General features: G+C 48.1%; 1 protein-coding gene across 1 annotated transcript in view; it reads left to right on the top strand.

Annotated features, from left to right (window-relative positions):
* The window catches only part of Pde10a (phosphodiesterase 10A), a 201,710-nt gene that overhangs the window by 91,517 nt on the left and 93,407 nt on the right, over positions 1–16,786 (top strand). The window contains 1 exon segment of the mRNA XM_004651088.3: positions 15,961–16,089. Coding sequence (XP_004651145.2) covers positions 15,961–16,089 — 129 coding nt within the window.

The following is a 16,786-nucleotide window of genomic DNA, read 5'->3' on the forward strand; positions in this document are numbered from 1 at the left end:
CAATGTGTCCTTCAAATTGGGTGGCACATGGACGTGGAGAGACAAGGATCCCATCTCAGCATGGACACACAGGAGAAGAAAACTCTCATTGGCGTCAACGACATAACTCACTGCTGTGCCCAAGTATCTGACAAGTCACAGCTTCAGGAAGTTTTAAGTTTTCTCTAGCTTATAGTCCAAAGCCTCCAGTCCACCCTGGTGGGGAAGGCCGTGTAGTCAGTTCCTCGCTGGGATGCACATCCACTCGGACAGTTTATGGGCAGGTGGGGTTTATTTCAGGGGTACAGAGTCCACGGGACTCAATCAATGGCAGAAGAAGCTGGCTCCTTTTCACCTATGCGAGTAGAGAGACCTATGGCCAGCACCAAACACCCCAGCCAGCCCCACACACCCCAGCCAGCACCACATACCCAGCCACCACCATGCACCCCAGCCAGCCCCACACACCCCAGCCAGCACCACACACCCCAGCCACCACCATGCACCCCAGCCAGCACCACCAAACACCCCAGCCAGTGCTCCAACTCCTCTGAACACCTTTGGGCTGGAATTCAGATTCTCCCCAAACATACCTTGGGGCTCACTCAGGTCTTCCCCCAGTGGCATGCCCCCACTTGCACGACTCCACCTACTAGGGGTAGTTTAATCCAAAAAGTGGGAAGTTTAGCCCAAGGTGACCGAGTCTTGGGGCTGTGCATCAAATTGCCCCATACGGCAGTCGCAGGACTGGGATGCTGGATGGTCACGTTGCACCCACGGTATCTGCTTAGATGACCCACAGTGTTTTGTGCCTTGTCAGTGTGTTGTATTCTGTCATTAATCCTCACGTCCCTCTCTCAGCTCAGTGTCACATGCTCCTTTTATATGTCACTGCACTTGATTTGTTAGTGTGGGCTTAGAACGCCCCTGTGTGCCCCTGAGACATGTTCTCTGGTGCCAGGCAGAACGGGCCTTGTGATATGACCTGGGACATAGTGGTTCTCGGTAGCGTGGCTGCTAGTTTAGCTTTGCTGCGTTATCCTCCGGGGGCCTTGCCTGCAGGTCTTCGATATCAGTGTCTTCCCATCACTGGTGCATAGCTTCACGTCGTGCAATTAGATGTTTTTATTTTCTTATTATTTATTATTCGATACGGAATATTTTGTATGTAAACATCACATATTGGCACCATCCTTTCCCTCCTCCCTGCCCCTTTTCTGAAGAGGCCTTCCTCATTGGGCAGCAGTCCGATGTTTTGACACCTGTTTTTTAATTTGCGTGTGTGTGTGTGTGTGTGTGTGTGTGTGCGCACGTGTGAGGGCCGTGTGTGTGGAGGTGACAGGGCAACCTTGGATTCTCCTTCCACCATGCTTTTGACAGGGGTCTCTCTTGTCTTGCTGTGCCATAAGGAGGGGCCACAGGGTGGCCCGCGTGCTTTGGACTCTCCCGACTCCGCCTCCATCCGCTGTGGTGTGTCGGGCTGCGGACTCTTGCCTGTCAAATGGACACTGGGGTCCCACCTCTGGTCTGCGGACGTTCAGGACCATCACTTTAAGCCACGTGCCATCTCCCCAGACTCTTTCTTCCAAACACAGCTCATGCCTACCATATGGCATCCATTGCTGGTTTAGAATTCAAACAAATTTAAGACTTTTAAGGTGAATGCCACAGCACAGCTGGAGCAGTGGCCGGCTGTTGGGCTGGGGTCTTTGCTTCGTGTTCCTAGGTCTGGCGCGCCTCTGCTCATGGGCTGGTCTTGAGCGTGTCTTTGGGTCGGGCAGTCGCAGGAGCTCCTTTTGTCTCCCAGGAGTGTTTGTTAACCCTCAGTCTCTAAGCCTCCAGCATGGGGTGGTTTCATCACAGCACATTTTGATGCTAAGTCATGGTCTGGGAGAGTTGAACTGTCCTGAGTTTGTGCTTGTGTTAGACAATTTTGTCCTTAATGGGTGATGTTTGTTGGTAGTTAGACATTTTGCTGAGCTGGTTAATTGTTACCTCGTTGATATCACATTCCTTTTCATTTACCTGCGCTGATAATAACACGAGCCCAATCTACACTCGTCTTCTGCTGCCTGATAACCCACTACCTCACATGCATTTACTTAACATTGCAACACCTGTCTTCACCTCACGGTTTTGTAGACAGTCTGTCCCTGTGTGACTGGCAACTGGCTTTATACTGAAATCCAAGTGCTGGCCGTGCTTAGCTCTGATCGGGAGGTTCTGTGGAGAGCTCCACCCCCACAGTAAGGCAGACGCGCCTTTCCTGGCTGGCCCTGGCTTCAGTCTCTGCTCCCAGAAGATGCCTATGTTTCTTGGCATGCAACTTTGTCTAGTCCTAGATTTTCAAGCCCTTCTCATGCCTCAAATGTCAGACCTCCATTAACAACAGTGGAAAACTCGTTGTACTGAACTTCGGCTCACATGACTGGATCTGGTCACGCGCATGGTCTGCAGTGGTGAGGTGGCGGGAGAAGCGCCGTCTGCAGCAGTTCTGCAGGTGCAACGTGTGGACAGCAGGGGAAGGTGGGGAGCGCAGAGGCCTCTCCTGCAACCATGACTCTGCTTTTGGGTATTGGCGATACTTACAAAGGGTGGCGAGGGTGCTAATTCAAGAGGTGCTAGTTGGAGTTGAACAAGTATACTCATGCTTGCTTTAATTTTTCTAGAGTGGCTTGCATTGTTCCTTAGCGGGGTGATATGCAATATGATTTTTTTATGATTAAGAAGACAAAGATGGAAGTTGACATTTTCTTACGATTTAAGGCAGAACGCAATATTCCTGGGGAATCCCATCCATTTCAAACCATTACATGTTAGCAGTATGATGACTTCCTGTGTGGGTCTCAGCCCTCATTTCCCTTTGAGCTGAAAATTACATTTCCTGCACCATTTCTCGAAGTTACCACGTAGGAGGCAACTATGTGGCCATGCCCAGCTGTCTACATGGGTACTGGAAACTGGAGCTCAGGCAGTCTCTGACTTTCATGCAGGCATTCTTACCTGCTGAGCCAGCCCTACCTCAAGCCAGTTTGCAAACAAGTCCACCTATGTGCTTTTTGAACCAATCCTGGTTTTTTTTTTTTTTTTTTGAGTAGCCTCTCTTTACTTTTTGTCTCCTCTACACAACATCAGATTGCATTTCATGAAACCTACTTTATCTTTCTTCTTCTCTAAAGTATTTTGACACATTCTTAAAACAGTGCATAGCACTGTGCGGTCTGTTTCTGTGGGAGAATTTGTAAGTTTGTTTTTCAACATTTACGCAGTGTGTTACTGAAAATCTCAGTGATAGATTTAAAGTGTGGGGAGTGACTTTAGGCCCCTGGTGAGGCGGTGATAACTGCTTGCTAGCTGAAACAGCCCCAGGTTCATTGAACATACTGTGGCTGACTGTGAAACTCGTTTGCGTAACATTTTTTTGCTTCTCTTCCGTGGCTACTGTCTAGCTTTGGACAAATCATCCTCGCTTTCCTTTGGAAACTGGTGGTCTTAAGTTTGTGAGTGTCACATCCTGCTTCAAATTTAGTGATACCATGAACCTTTAACCCAAGCTGACCACCCTAATTTGAACCATGTTAACACCATCCAGAAAAGAGAGCTGTCTCTACCACAGCTGAACTATCCTGGATTTGTTGCAATTTTTCTCCTTTCTAGTTCTTACCCTTTTCCTATTCCACTGACTGCTTCACTGAAGCAGAGCCCACCACTTTGTGAGGACTTGCCTTCGGGTTGGGGGATGACTATTCTCTCCTTGGCGTCTGACCAGACCCTCCAGCCAACTGTCCCCAGAGCTCATTGCCTGATTCCAGCCTTGGGCTCCCTGCTCTGCGTGGTTTCGCTCGGAAGTTATCTTATGGTCTGTGGTTCTTTGGTATGAGACTTTCTATGATCTTACGGTTATCTGGAGAATGTCAGTGCTAGATGGGTCTGAAACACTCATGGGTGTGGCTGAAATGCAGTCATTTGATGTGCTCTTCAGCGTGGGGACACACAGCACCTCCTTTCCAGCAGGAGGGCACTTCTCAGCCTTACATCTACTTCTGACAGAAGGGCACTCACAGTGGATGGAAGATGGGACTCTTGATTATCAGTTGAAGCCATTAATTAAGTACTTAGCATGTGCTCAAGTCTTTGTGTTCATTATGTCACGGTGTCCACCTTCTGTCGATGAGAACAGTGAAGTGACCTTCCTACGGAAGGCAGCTTATGCCTGGCACCTGAAGGCCCCGAGTCTCCCATCGTGACTGCAAACTTGGAATGGCATTTGAGCCCATAAATGGCCACTACTTCATGCGGTTCCCTGCAGCCTTCTGTGCTTGGGCTTCTGTTGGGTCATAACCTGTGGAGGTGTGGTTACCTGACTCCCAGAAAGTGTCCATTTTAATCTTACTCTTCATAGTTCTTGAAAAACACTGTTTTCATATTTATCTTATAACTTCAGCAGCTCTCATTTGTAGTTGGAATTCTTTTTCTTAAATATTTTATTTTCTTTATTTATGCGAGAGAGAGGGAGAGAGAATGGGCACACCAGGGCCTCCAACCACTGTAAACGAATTTCAGATACATGTGCCACCTTGTGCATCTGGCTTATGTGAGTACTGGGGAATGGAACCTGGGTCCTTAGGCTTTGTAGGCTAGTGCCTTAATGGCTAAGCTATCTTTCCAGCCCCTGTAGTTGGAATTCTTTGTTTTTATTTTATTTTATTTTTTTATTTTTCGAGATAGGGTCTCCCTCTAGCCCAGGCTGACCTGGAATTCACTATGGAGTCTCGGGTGGCCTCGAGCTTATGGCAATCCTCCTACCTCTGCCTCCCGAGTGCTGGGATTAAAGGCGTGCGCCACCACGCCTGGCATATAGTTGGAATTCTTAAAGGAACTCAGTGGTGCCCACAGTCATGGCTGAGAAACACAGCAGTACGAGAGGTGTCTTCCAATAGATGCTAAGTATGAGCATTGGAAGCGATTGTCCTCAGGCTCATGCATGTGGTGTAGTGGTCAGTGTGAGGGTCACAGCAGTGTCACACTGGCCCCAGGTTCATGGTCACTGCTGTCTGGATCACAGGTTATTGCAGCCAGCTTTGTATTGCTGGACAAACACCTGACCAGGAGCAACTTACGGGAGGAAAGGGTTTATTCCAACCTTACCCATTCAATGGATGAAGAAGCTGGGTCACTTACATAGAGCCAAGCAGAGACACACCACCTGCAGCCAGAGCTCCACACTGCCCTGACCACTCCTCCGGACTAGCCTAGCAGACCCGGCCCCAGTGATACCTCTTCCCCAGCGTGGCTCTGCCCGCTGGAGACTCGAGTTGCAAGCCTGGGCCTAAGGGGACATGCATTGCAACCACCACCCAGCATAATGTGCCTGGAAGGAGGACGTCATCTGGGCCATTGTATATGTGAGAGGAAAGGGTAAATGACAAGACTTTGTAGTCACCTTCCTACTGTTACCTCCTCGCTTACAGAGAGTAGTATCTGCATTTCTGGAGGTTCAGTCCAAACAAAAAACTTCTTTCTTACTTTCTGTTTTTATTTTCATTTATTTTTTGAATTTTATTAATTTATTTTATTTTAATAATGCCTACAGCCGTAATATGTTGATCTCTGTTAATTGTATATAAGACTTTTCCTTTAAAGACAATGCCATGAGGAAAGGAAATTTTGAGACTGGTGTCTAGAAGGAAGTGGTGTAGAAATTTTTATAGTGATAAACATTTATATAAACAGTGACATATAAAACACAAAGACATTTTTGCAGAATTGTTGCCATTTTATAAGTAGATTGAGGATGTCACAATTCAGACAGTGTATTCAAAGTATAAAGACACTAATTTGGACATTTAAATTCTGTGCAATAAAAGAGAAGCTGGGGAGGTGGAGGTTGAAGGGAGAGAAAGGAGGATCTCGTTGAGGTGGAGCAGCCAGGGCTTTGGGGAGGGCGCTGTCCCCTCCAGCCCTGCCTGACATCTGTGCTCCTGTAGCTCAGTTTCCAGCACACACTTCCATACCCTGCCCTTCCAGTCTTCTGAAAACACACAAGATGAGAGTGGCTCATTGGTCCCTTCTTTTAGTGATGTCTGTTGTGTTGGGGTCTCCAGGAGGACTGACGGGACTTGACAGAGGCTGCCCGCAGGCCATGCTGAGGGTCAGTCCAGCCCTACGGCTGTGCTTCTAGCAGCTAGGAGTCATTACAGCCAAGGGGCAAAAGCGCTGTCAGCATAGGGAAGAGGTGTGTGGAGAGATAAGCAGGGCATTTGGAGGACCCCTTCCTGGAAGGGTCACCCAGGACAACCCAAGATCCTCTAGTATTAGCTTGTGATGGTGCAAAGCGCTCACTGCCCAGGACACATGTCAGAGGCTCAGTGCCCTGGCATTTTATCTGGGCCTGATTGTGCTCCTGGACTTCAGACTTCTACAAGGAAAGCAGGTGGCTCAGGGCACGCTGTTCGTTTACCACATTGCCTGCACTTCAATTAAGTATTGACCAGGCACCCTCCCAGGGCCGAGTCCTCAGAGCGCAGCAGCCAAAGCCTCCCTGGCGAGCACTCCGTAAGAGAGGACGCCCGGGCCTCGGTGTGGGGACTGCGTGAGCCGGGCACCGCGCTGTGTGGAGGGTGAGGCCGGCCCGTGTTCGCCCTCACGGAGGTTAGAGTCTGGCCAGAGAGGCTGAAGGCTAAAGAGAGATGCCAGCCTGTAATGAGTGATGGATGAGATCAGGGTGCATGTGAGCACAGGGCCACAGGGCAGTGGGGGTGCAGTGTGTGGCTAGGGACGGCGTCTCCGTCAGCTCTTCTGTGCTGTGTAAGTGCTGCGCGGAGCGCCCCGCAGGAGCAGCGGGCGAGGCCCGCGGAGCGAGGCTGTGGGGAGCAGCCTGATGACTCCAGGGCGGTGGGCGTGGGCTGTGCTGAGAGGAAAAACGTCTTTCTACCTCCTTAGCAAAGTCTGAGGTTTAACAGTCAGGTAATTTCTCATTTGAGGCAAAACATGCAAAGTTTCATTCCAACTCAGAGGCAACAGTGTAACCACCTCCGACTGGAGGCGTGTGGGAACAGGGAGCCGGCGGCCGCTGAACTCCTCGCGTGAGCTCCGGCTTCCTGCCCGCGGCCCAGTGCGGACGGAGGCTCCACGGCGGCGGGCAGCGGCCGTCTGTCTGGCCCCTCTGCGCCTCGCTCCCGCTCACACTCAGGACTGTGAGCGAGGTCCCATCAGAAGTCAGCCCTGAGGTGAGGCGGGCCTGGGTCAGGCAGCGTTCCAGCGAGGGCTTTCCTGTCAGGCCCGCCGCTGCGGAAAGCTATTGCAAATGCCGCTTCTGTGGAGGAGGATGTTGCACTGGGTGTAGATGGCAGGCAGGGAAAGGCCTGTCAAGTGAAGGGGCAGGAGGCTGAGCTTTGGAGTTCTCCAAGCAGACTTCTCTGATTGTATCTTACGAGACTTGAATAAATGTGCGTGTGAAGAACAATTAATTTGCATCACTGATGAGAACACACACAGCTGTGACCCTGCCACAGGGTCATGGGACCACACAGTATTGTTCGTGTGATATAAGATAGTCCTGTTTGACAGATTTTATGTTAAGGTGCTAAAATTTATGAGCTCGTTTGTCTTGAAATACATACTAAGAAAATTTACTTCTGGCTCACATTTTACGTCTCTCTTTAATGTGGCACAACGTGCCAAGTAAGCTGACTCCTGCACTCACTCCGGTCTCTTGGCTAGCCGAGGTCCCAGGCTGTGAGCGGTCTCTCGGACACTGACGGCGGCTTCTGCTGGCCAGCGGTTGTGCGAGGATGCGCTGTGTAGAGCCCACTCGGGTCCCGCCACTTCTGTCTGAAGTCCCGCTGCTGCCTCCTTCCTACGTGGTTGGAGTTTTCCTCCTGGAAAGAAAAAAAATCGCCCACATCTTCTTGCTGGTTTTCAGATTAAGCAGTAACAATCTAGCAAGAATCCAGGGCTCCTCGAGCTGAGCGTCATCCTTCTTCCCTCGCTGCTCTCGGGACGCGGTGGCCTGCTGCCCCTCGTCGTGGAGGCTGCCCTCGGGGCGGGTGCAGCACGATATTTAGTGGCATGAAGTGATCGTTTTTAAACTCTGCATTACACTTTGACAAAGATGTTAAGATGTGGGAAGTGACTGCTTTTACTTGCTGTCTATGCCTGAAATAAAAAGAGGAAGTTATCAACTTGAGACAGTTGTTGTAATAAACCAGAATAAAGGATTATTGCTTCTTTAACCTAAGAGTTAAGGCCAGCGAGGCTTCTGTCAAAGGAGGTCGGAGCTCGGCAACTGGTGAGACTCCAGGAACTTCCCTCACGTCCCCTCTCTGGTAGGGCAAGGACTTGAGAACACGGCGCTTCATTTGGGAGGTTAGATTCCAGGACGTTGGGAAGAGTGGGTGAGGGTCGTGTGCTCTGGGAGTTTGGACCCACAGCGCAGGTATCATGGGGATGAGGTGTGGGGGGAGAGTTTGGGCAGGCTGGACTTATGCTGTTTGTGTTTGGTCCTTTAGGAGATGCATTCCTTGGTGGCTTTTCCCACAGTTAAAATCTTGGGATTATGGTTGTCCTAGAATAACAACTTTTCGCCTTCTAATTTGAAAGTTATTCTATTTCCTTTTGCATGTGAGTAGTATGTGTGTGTGGTATGTGCACATATGCTGATGTGACGCCCTGTGTGCTTGCTTGAAGTGGCCAGAGGAGAACGTCAGGTGCCCCCGTCCATCTTCTCACCTGTCTCTTCTTACGCTGTGATCTGTGATGGCCTGTTTCTGATTCTGGACCTTGCTATTTGTGAGCCCTCGTAATTCTCCAGTCTCTGTTCCCCCCAGGTCTAGGGTGACAGGCATGCATACCCAGTTGTTTGTGTGGGCTCTGGAGATTAAAACTCAGGTGGTCCCAGGCCCTCTTGGGCCCTCATGCTTGTCCCAGAAGTGCACCTAACTGCTGAGCATTCCCCCAGCCTGAGAGTGAATGGAGCACAAGTGAAAGGCCACATGGGACACAACCTGCATTCCTGAACAGACATCTACCACCACTGAAAGACACCAGAGCCCCTGAGGGGGACGGTGGACTGCACGTCCAGGGGCAGATGATGCTGATGGGGCAGCGAAGAGAGGTTCAGGGGTCCCATTCTACCAGGCATCCTACCAGGCATGAGGAGTTCTGCAAGGGCTACTGGAATGACTGGGCTCTTGTCCAAAGACTCAGGACTGCCTCAGAGAGGCTTTCCTTATCTGTGAAGACAAACAGTTGGAGGCCAGTAAGGAACAGTTATGGTGTGGACACAGACGGACAAGGTGGCTCAAATAAATGACTCATACATGACAATGCTGACATCTTTCAGTTGCTAACCTGACGTTCTCATGCCTCTGTGCGGGCTCATGACTTGGGTCTCTGGCGAGTGGAGCGGCCACGCCAGCGCCTGTCCTGTCTTAGCTACAGCAGTGAAAGAGTAGGGAGCCGGTAACTGATGTCATTTCAGCTGATCTGAGGAGTGAGGGGGTGCTACTGTCCAGCTCTGATAAGGCAGGGACTGAAGAGTCACTGGTATTGCTAAGGGCAGAAAAGGAGAGGCAGGTGGCCTGAGCTTCGGACAAAACACAAATCACCGACCCCCGTGTCAAACCTCAGTCCTTGTAGCCTCTAGGTCTGTTGTCAGGTTTCTGGAAATCAGAGAGAATGTGCTAATCACCCCAGCACTGCAGAGCTGGCTACCGAAGACTGAAGATTGAAGGCGGCCAGAGGAGGAGACTCTTCTCTTCAGGAATAAGGTAGAATGTGGATAGAATGGGCAGAAGTGAGGCCACGAGATACAAGAAACCCCAGAGCAGTACACACCTACAAAGCGGCAGCAGTAGTTCCATGGAGAGCTTGAGCAGACCCTTATCCAAGCAACCTTTTTTTCTTAAAAAAAAAAAAAACAAAAAACTGAGAATTCAGGCTGGGGAAATAGCTCAATGAGTAAAGGCACATTCTTGCAAAGCATGATTGCCTAGGGTTTTGACTCCCTAGCATCCATATAAAGTCAGATGCACAAAATGCTGTAAGTGTCTGGAATTCGCTTGCAATGCCAAGAGGCCCTGATGTGCCCATTCTCTCTCTCTCTCTCCCTTTCTCTTTCTCTGTTTGCAAATAAAAATGTTTTAAAATAAAATATTGAGTTAGAAATCATCTTTTCAATAAAGTATCTTTTTCTTTTTTTATAAGAAGGAGAGAGTGAGAGAGAAAGAAAGAATTGGTATGTCAGGGTGTGCGGCCACTGTAATTGAACTCTAGATGCATGTGACACCTTGTGTACATGTTCGACCTTGAGCATGTGTCACCTTGTACGTGAGACCTGGGGAGTTGCACATGGGTCCTTAGGTTTCTCTGGCGAGTGTCTTAACTGCCAAGCCATCACTGCAGCACAATAAAGTATTTTTATAAAGAACTAGCACTGGATGGTGCCGTGGTTATCTGGTGACATTAGAAATGATTTCCTTTAGGATGTGATATTAGATAGTTCTTTTAGAGATGAACGTTGAAATGTATGCATGTGTTGAAATGGTACTGGAGCAATGGGAGGGCCGGCCCAGAAAATACTGGCTGTGAATGAATAATTTTTAAAAGCTGGCTTTTGAGTGCATGGGACAGTGTTTTTCCAGTGTGACATTGTAAATGTACTCACATTGATACTGTGTATGGGCACAGGCACACTCCCCGTGAAAGAAAAGCCGACTCTGAAGCTTGCAGGCAGTATGAAGCAAAGATAGCACAACAATGTCTGACATGGTCAGCAGCTCCTCTTGTGAGAACAGAAGAAGGACGCCTCAATGACACCATATTCCAAGAAAGCATAAGAAGTTTGGCCATTTATGATACCATTTTGTTACTGATCTATTGCCTTGCCATGCAGGGAAACAAATTTGGTGCTAATTTTTTTCCAAGACCACTCTGGTTCAATAACAAGCCAATGTGACATCTATCTGCCAGCTCCTTTAAATGAGTTGCTGAGCATAAAATGAAATATTCAAATCTTACCCTCAGGGTACACATTGAACTATTGGCCACAGAAGCAATTATCTTTACTAAAATATTTATCAAAGTTTATTATACTTCCGTGCTGAGATAGAATCTCACAATGTCACCTAGGCTGGCCTCAAACTCATGCTGTCCTGCCTCCACATCTTATTATGCCTTTCTAATATCTGTCTTTATAACCAGTTTTAAATCTGACCAATTCTATTGGACCATGCTGCACTTCAGCCTGGGTTTTGTCTATCTTTTTGTCCATCATGACCCTTTCAGTAGGCGCTGGAACTCGCCCTACTCAGCCTGGCCATTTAGACCTTCAATCCTCCTGTGTTTTTCTTCTCTTCCTGTGACTCCAAACCAGCACGTGGACCCCACACATCCTGAATGCAAACGAGGAAAGCCAGCTCAATTAGTCTCATTTGTCTTCTCTTGGCAAAAATACTGTTTAGAGGAAGAAAGTGGTCTGTTTGCAGACGTGAACTCCCTTTCAATGTATTAGTTCAAATGTGTGGGTGTAGGATAGTTACCTGTGATTCACTTTGTGGACTGCTAGGGACAAGGTTTTGGTCACTGGAGGTTCTGAGCTTATCTTGTGTTTTCTTCTCCTGTCCTAAAAGCAGCCATAGTCCCCAAGGACCCTTGGTTCCTTTTATAAGGCACCCCTCACCTGAGCTCTGGAACTTCTTAGCTATGGGCAGACCTCTCAAGTTGAAAACTGTACTCCCTGTGATAGGTTGCAAGCAAAACAGGGTCAAGCCAAAATACGCTACAGATTTGCTTTCAAACTGGGTGAAATCAGTTGTACACAGGACACGGACTCATTCTGCACACGGTAAATACGGGTGGACTTCAGAATCTGAATAGCTCTCCAACCTGGAAGAAACGCTTCTGACCCAAGTGCTTAGATAAGGGGCGACCTATCTGAGTCAGAAGCCAAGCTCCAGGAGCTCCAGGGGCTCCTCAGTACTCCAAAGCTGTGGCTTCCAAGTCCTCTTGGTGACTGCAGCAAGACAAAAGGTGTAGGTGCGGAGGGACCTCTCACCGATATTCCCACGTGTGTCTGTGTTGATGTGAGCTCCTGTTGTGAGGTCCAGCTTGACCATTCACGGTGGTTCCACCTCGTCTTCTCCTCCTGCTCTCGGTAACATCCTCGTCAGTCATCAAGACATTCGCGTCCACTATCGACAGGCATCTGTTTACTTGTTGAATTCTAGAGCACACATATAGTACTGTCAAAATTGTTAGGATCCATAGTGAGCTTATAGCTGCGGCCACTAGAGTGCAGTGCCCATGTGTGGACAACTGCCTTTGCATTTGGCCTCACAGACATGATTCACTTCTAAACTTACATAGGTCAGCACCATATTCTCACATTCCCTATAATGAGATTATTTCCCACAAGAGTGACCATTTAGATTTCTGTCATATTCTGTCTTCCACCCCGCCATTTAAATTTTTTAAAAAATTAATTAGCATGCATCATGATTTATGTTTTGTGCTGTGAAATTTTCTGGGGTTTGACAAATGCATGCTATCATGCATTCACCATTATAGTATTTATATGACATAATTTTCTCACCCAAAAAGATCCCCTGTGTTTACATCCTCCTATCCAGCTGTCAATCAGACTCTCTTCTTGGACCTTGGCAAGTAGTAATCTTTTTATTATTTATAGTTTTGCTTTTATTACAAGGTTGAATAGCTGAAATTATTTTATATGTAGCCTTTACAGAGTGACTTATTTCCTTTTGCAAAATGTGTCTAAGATTCCTGTGTGTCATTTCATGGCTGGTTAGTTCTTTTCTTCTTATTGCTCAATAATATGCAGTTACAAGGGCATATCATAGCTTGTCTATGGGCTTTTGCTTAGTGGAAGGCAATATGGATGCTTCCAGAATTAAGAATTATGCAGAGTGTGGTCCTTGAACATGGAGGTTTTCAGGTGGACATGAGTCTCCACATCAGTCACATAAATACATAGCAAATTCAGGTCATATCGTGTCACACAGAAAGACCAGAACCTGAAAAGAAACCGCCAAATGGTCTTCAGAGTAGCTGGACCACGGTGGGTGCTTCTGGCTGTGAGCGAGGCTTGTGACTCTCCATCCTTGCTACCTGCCACAATGGTCAGCCTTTTGGACGTTAGCCACTTTAATCAGCATGTAGTTAAACCCTGTTCTTATTTCAATTTCAGTTCATTAATAACCACTGGGTTTTTTATGTACTTTGTTGCTAGATTGTGTCCCTGCTGGTGTATCCAAGATTTTGGTCCAGTTTTTAAACCGTGCTGCTTGTCTTCTGGTCGGGCTCGAGGAGTTCTCTGAATATTCTGGGCTCGGGTCTTCCCCCCGCTCTGTGGTCTGGCAAGTAGGGCACATGTGACAGAGCCCGGAGTGGTGACGAGAGAACGGGGCCATGAGTCGCTTATGAATCTGTATGCCCAGGCTGGGCTTCTGGGAAATGGGCAAGGAATAGTAACAGAAAAAAGGCAAAGTGAGAGTTAAACATCTCTTTGGGAGAAAAGTGGGCAGATGACTCATGGTGTTTCCCCTGGTAAGTCCCATCCTGAGCTGATGGAAGAGCATCCAGAGAGGAGAGGGAAGGTGCGCTGAGTTCCCCGAGTCATATTTGGCATCATCGTCATGCATACTGAAGAGAAAGGTCAAGAAGGGGAGGGTGCAAACTTGAGTCGTGCCGCGGAAGTAACAGAAGGAACTTTCAGGGGGTCAAGTACGAAGGATGTCATGGAAAATAACGAGAGGTTTACGTCATTCCAGGGAGTCACCGTGGTCTCGACTTGCTTCAGCACCTGTTCCTTTTCGTGTCCAGGGACAGTGCCTTGCTCGGTCAGGTGAGCACACCTGACTGCAATGAGCCTCTGGCCTTCAGCACTCTGCGGCCTCTCACCTTGAATTCTGCACCATCGGGGCCCCTTGCTCCCCCTCCCTCAGACGGTGTCTGTGCCTCTTGCATGGGTTGAAGTTGAGTGTTCAAGGACTCGCTTCATTGAAAGAAATCATTTGCCTTCTCAGTTAGGCCATTCTGCTCTCGAGTCCTAACAGCTGTGACTTTGGTTCTCAGTAGAATTAATTAACACCTAAGAAGTCTGTGCTTTGCTGAGAAAACATACAGCCTACTCTGTGGAGTGACAAAACGATGCCTTCTTTCCTTCCTTTCTGTTTCAAAGTGAAGTTTTCCATTGCAGTTCTCACTCAGCCATCCATAAGGGTGGTAATCTATTGAAACGATTCATAGTGAAGACACAGTAGTAAAAACAATTATTATCATAGAGAGTGATTATTCATATTCTCATTTTGTTTTTGATTCTTAAATTTGAAAACATGTAATTTTGAGTGTTTGATATGAAAATGTGTAAAATTACTTTGTCTAAAAGTCTTATGCATATTCAACAGTCTTCATCAGACCAAAAATTATTTCAGTAAAGCTGATTATCTACATGGAAAAACCAGTGGACAAATGATTGTTCTGAGCTGAGCATGAGTTGCACTCCTGGGCTCCCAGCCCCAGAGACAGAAAAGACATGCGTGCGTTGCACACCAGTTGTATCAGTTCCTTTCTCATGGTGACGCATGCCTCTAATCCTGGCAGAGGTGGGAGGATTGCCATGAGTTTGAAGCCACCCTGAGGCTACATAGTGAGTTCCAGGTCAGCCTGGGCTGGAGTGAGACCCTACCTCAGAAAAAAAAAAAAAAAGAAGAAGAAAGAAAAAGAAAATGCCCAACATGGCAATTTAGAGAAAGAAAGTGTTGATTCTGGCTTAATTTTGAAGGGAAGTTTCTACCTGATGGGAAAAGCATGGCAGGAGAAGGCAGCCAGCCTCATCGTGGAGGAGGAGCAGGAGCAAGCTGGGCTGGCAGTAAACGCTCCAGGGCCCATCCCTGGTGATACCCTTCTAGCAAGAACCCACCTTCCCAAGGTGCCACGAGCTTCCCAAACAGTGGCACTAACTATTCAAACACATGAGTCTACAGGGTTCATCACGCTTCAGACCCCAAAACCAACAGAAGACAGACATTTACTGATTGATTCATTAGCATTTTTACCACCTATCATGAGGGAAAGCTTGGTTCTTCTGTGTGCTCCGACTGAGAACCTTTCACTTGCTTTGAGTATTTAATCTATGAAAACTGTTTCCCCCCTCAAAAAACAAGTTCTTTATAAAACCCAGTGTGTAATATGGGATCACACAGCACTGGGACTTACTGTGGGGCATAAGACAGGTGTGTGGCCTTAGTTAATATACGCCACTGAAGATAACCAAAGTTTTAACCTTAGAATGCCCTCTTTGACCCGGTTATTGTGGAAGACATACTGTAAATGCCTTTTTAGTCATTTCAAGCTTGTGGTTTGTTACCTTGACCTTAATTAGGTCTCGTGTGGTCCTCATCCTACACTGCTTTTCCTTTTCTTTTTGGCATGTATGTGCGGCGGGGGAGTTCATACGTATGTAGGCATATCAGTGTGTGCGCATGGATGTGCTCATGTAGAAGCCAGAGTCTGAGACTGGGTGGGGCGGAGGTCTTCCTCAGTCTCTCTGCTGTCTTCTTTGAGAGGGGTTCTCTTAATGAACCCAGAGCTCATGGATGTGGTGACTGGCTGGCCAGTCAGCCCCAGGAACCCTCTCCAGCACTGGGGTTACAGGCGTGCACCACTCCCCCCCGCCCCGCGGCATTGTGTATGAATACTGGGGTTTGAACTCAGGTGCCCCGGCTTTCAGGGCAAGCACTTTCCCCACTGAGCCATCTTCCCAGCCCCCCACGCGATGATTCTAAAGCGTAGTCTAATGCCGCACAGAGCCCGTCCTCCCATTAAGCCAGACCCCCGCGCCAATTGTCGCCAGCACCGTGGATGTTACTGAATGTCAGCATAATGGTCGTCATACTTTGTGTTTCCTGGAAGTCAGAGATGCTGTATAGGTGAATTTGATTCTTTTCAATTCTCTTACAGGTTTGACGGATGAGAAAGTGAAGGCATATCTTTCTCTTCACCCCCAGGTATTAGATGAGTTTGTTTCTGAAAGCGTTAGTGCAGAGACTGTGGAGAAATGGCTGAAGAGGAAGAACCACAAAGCAGAAGGTAAGGCCGCAAAGCTCAGAGCGGGGCAGACGGACGGGGTCACGGGGGACTGCTCAGGTCCAGCCGGCACTGGACGGAGCCCGGCTGCCCAGTGCTCAGTGACTCTATTGCATTGTAGAAGGTGGATGTGATGCTGACACAGATTGTGTGTGCGTGTGCGTGCACACACATGCAGGCGCGTGCCTGTATGTAAAGGGTAACCTGTAGTTGTGTGTGTGTGTGTGTGTGTGTGTGTGTGTGTGTGTGTGTGTGTGCACATGTGCAGGCACATGCCTGTGTGTAGAGGGCAGAGGGGAACCTTTAGTGCTATTCCTCAGGAGCATCCACATTTTTCCTATCCCCCCCTTTTGTTTAGATAGGGGCTCTCAGTGGCTTAGAGCTCACCAATTAGTCTGCAGTGGCCAGCCAGTGAGCCCCAGGGATCCTCCTGTCTCTGCAGCCCCAGTGCTGGCCTTTCAAATGCACCCCACCCTCTTTAGAATTATATGCACATACTGCAGTTGGCACTCAGGTCCTCAAGCTTAGAAGGAACGCGCTTTTCCAACTGAGGTAGCTCCCCAGCAAGACAAACAATATTGTTCTAGAAAAGGGGAAATAAATACATGAGAAAGATCCTTGGGTTAAAAAAACAAACTTGCCAAATAATTGTTGGAAATTTATTTAGTACTTATTATATTAGTCAGCTAATAGTTACTAC

The sequence above is a fragment of the Jaculus jaculus genome, chromosome 9 (genome assembly GCF_020740685.1).
Source record: "Jaculus jaculus isolate mJacJac1 chromosome 9, mJacJac1.mat.Y.cur, whole genome shotgun sequence".
NCBI lineage: Eukaryota > Metazoa > Chordata > Mammalia > Rodentia > Dipodidae > Jaculus > Jaculus jaculus.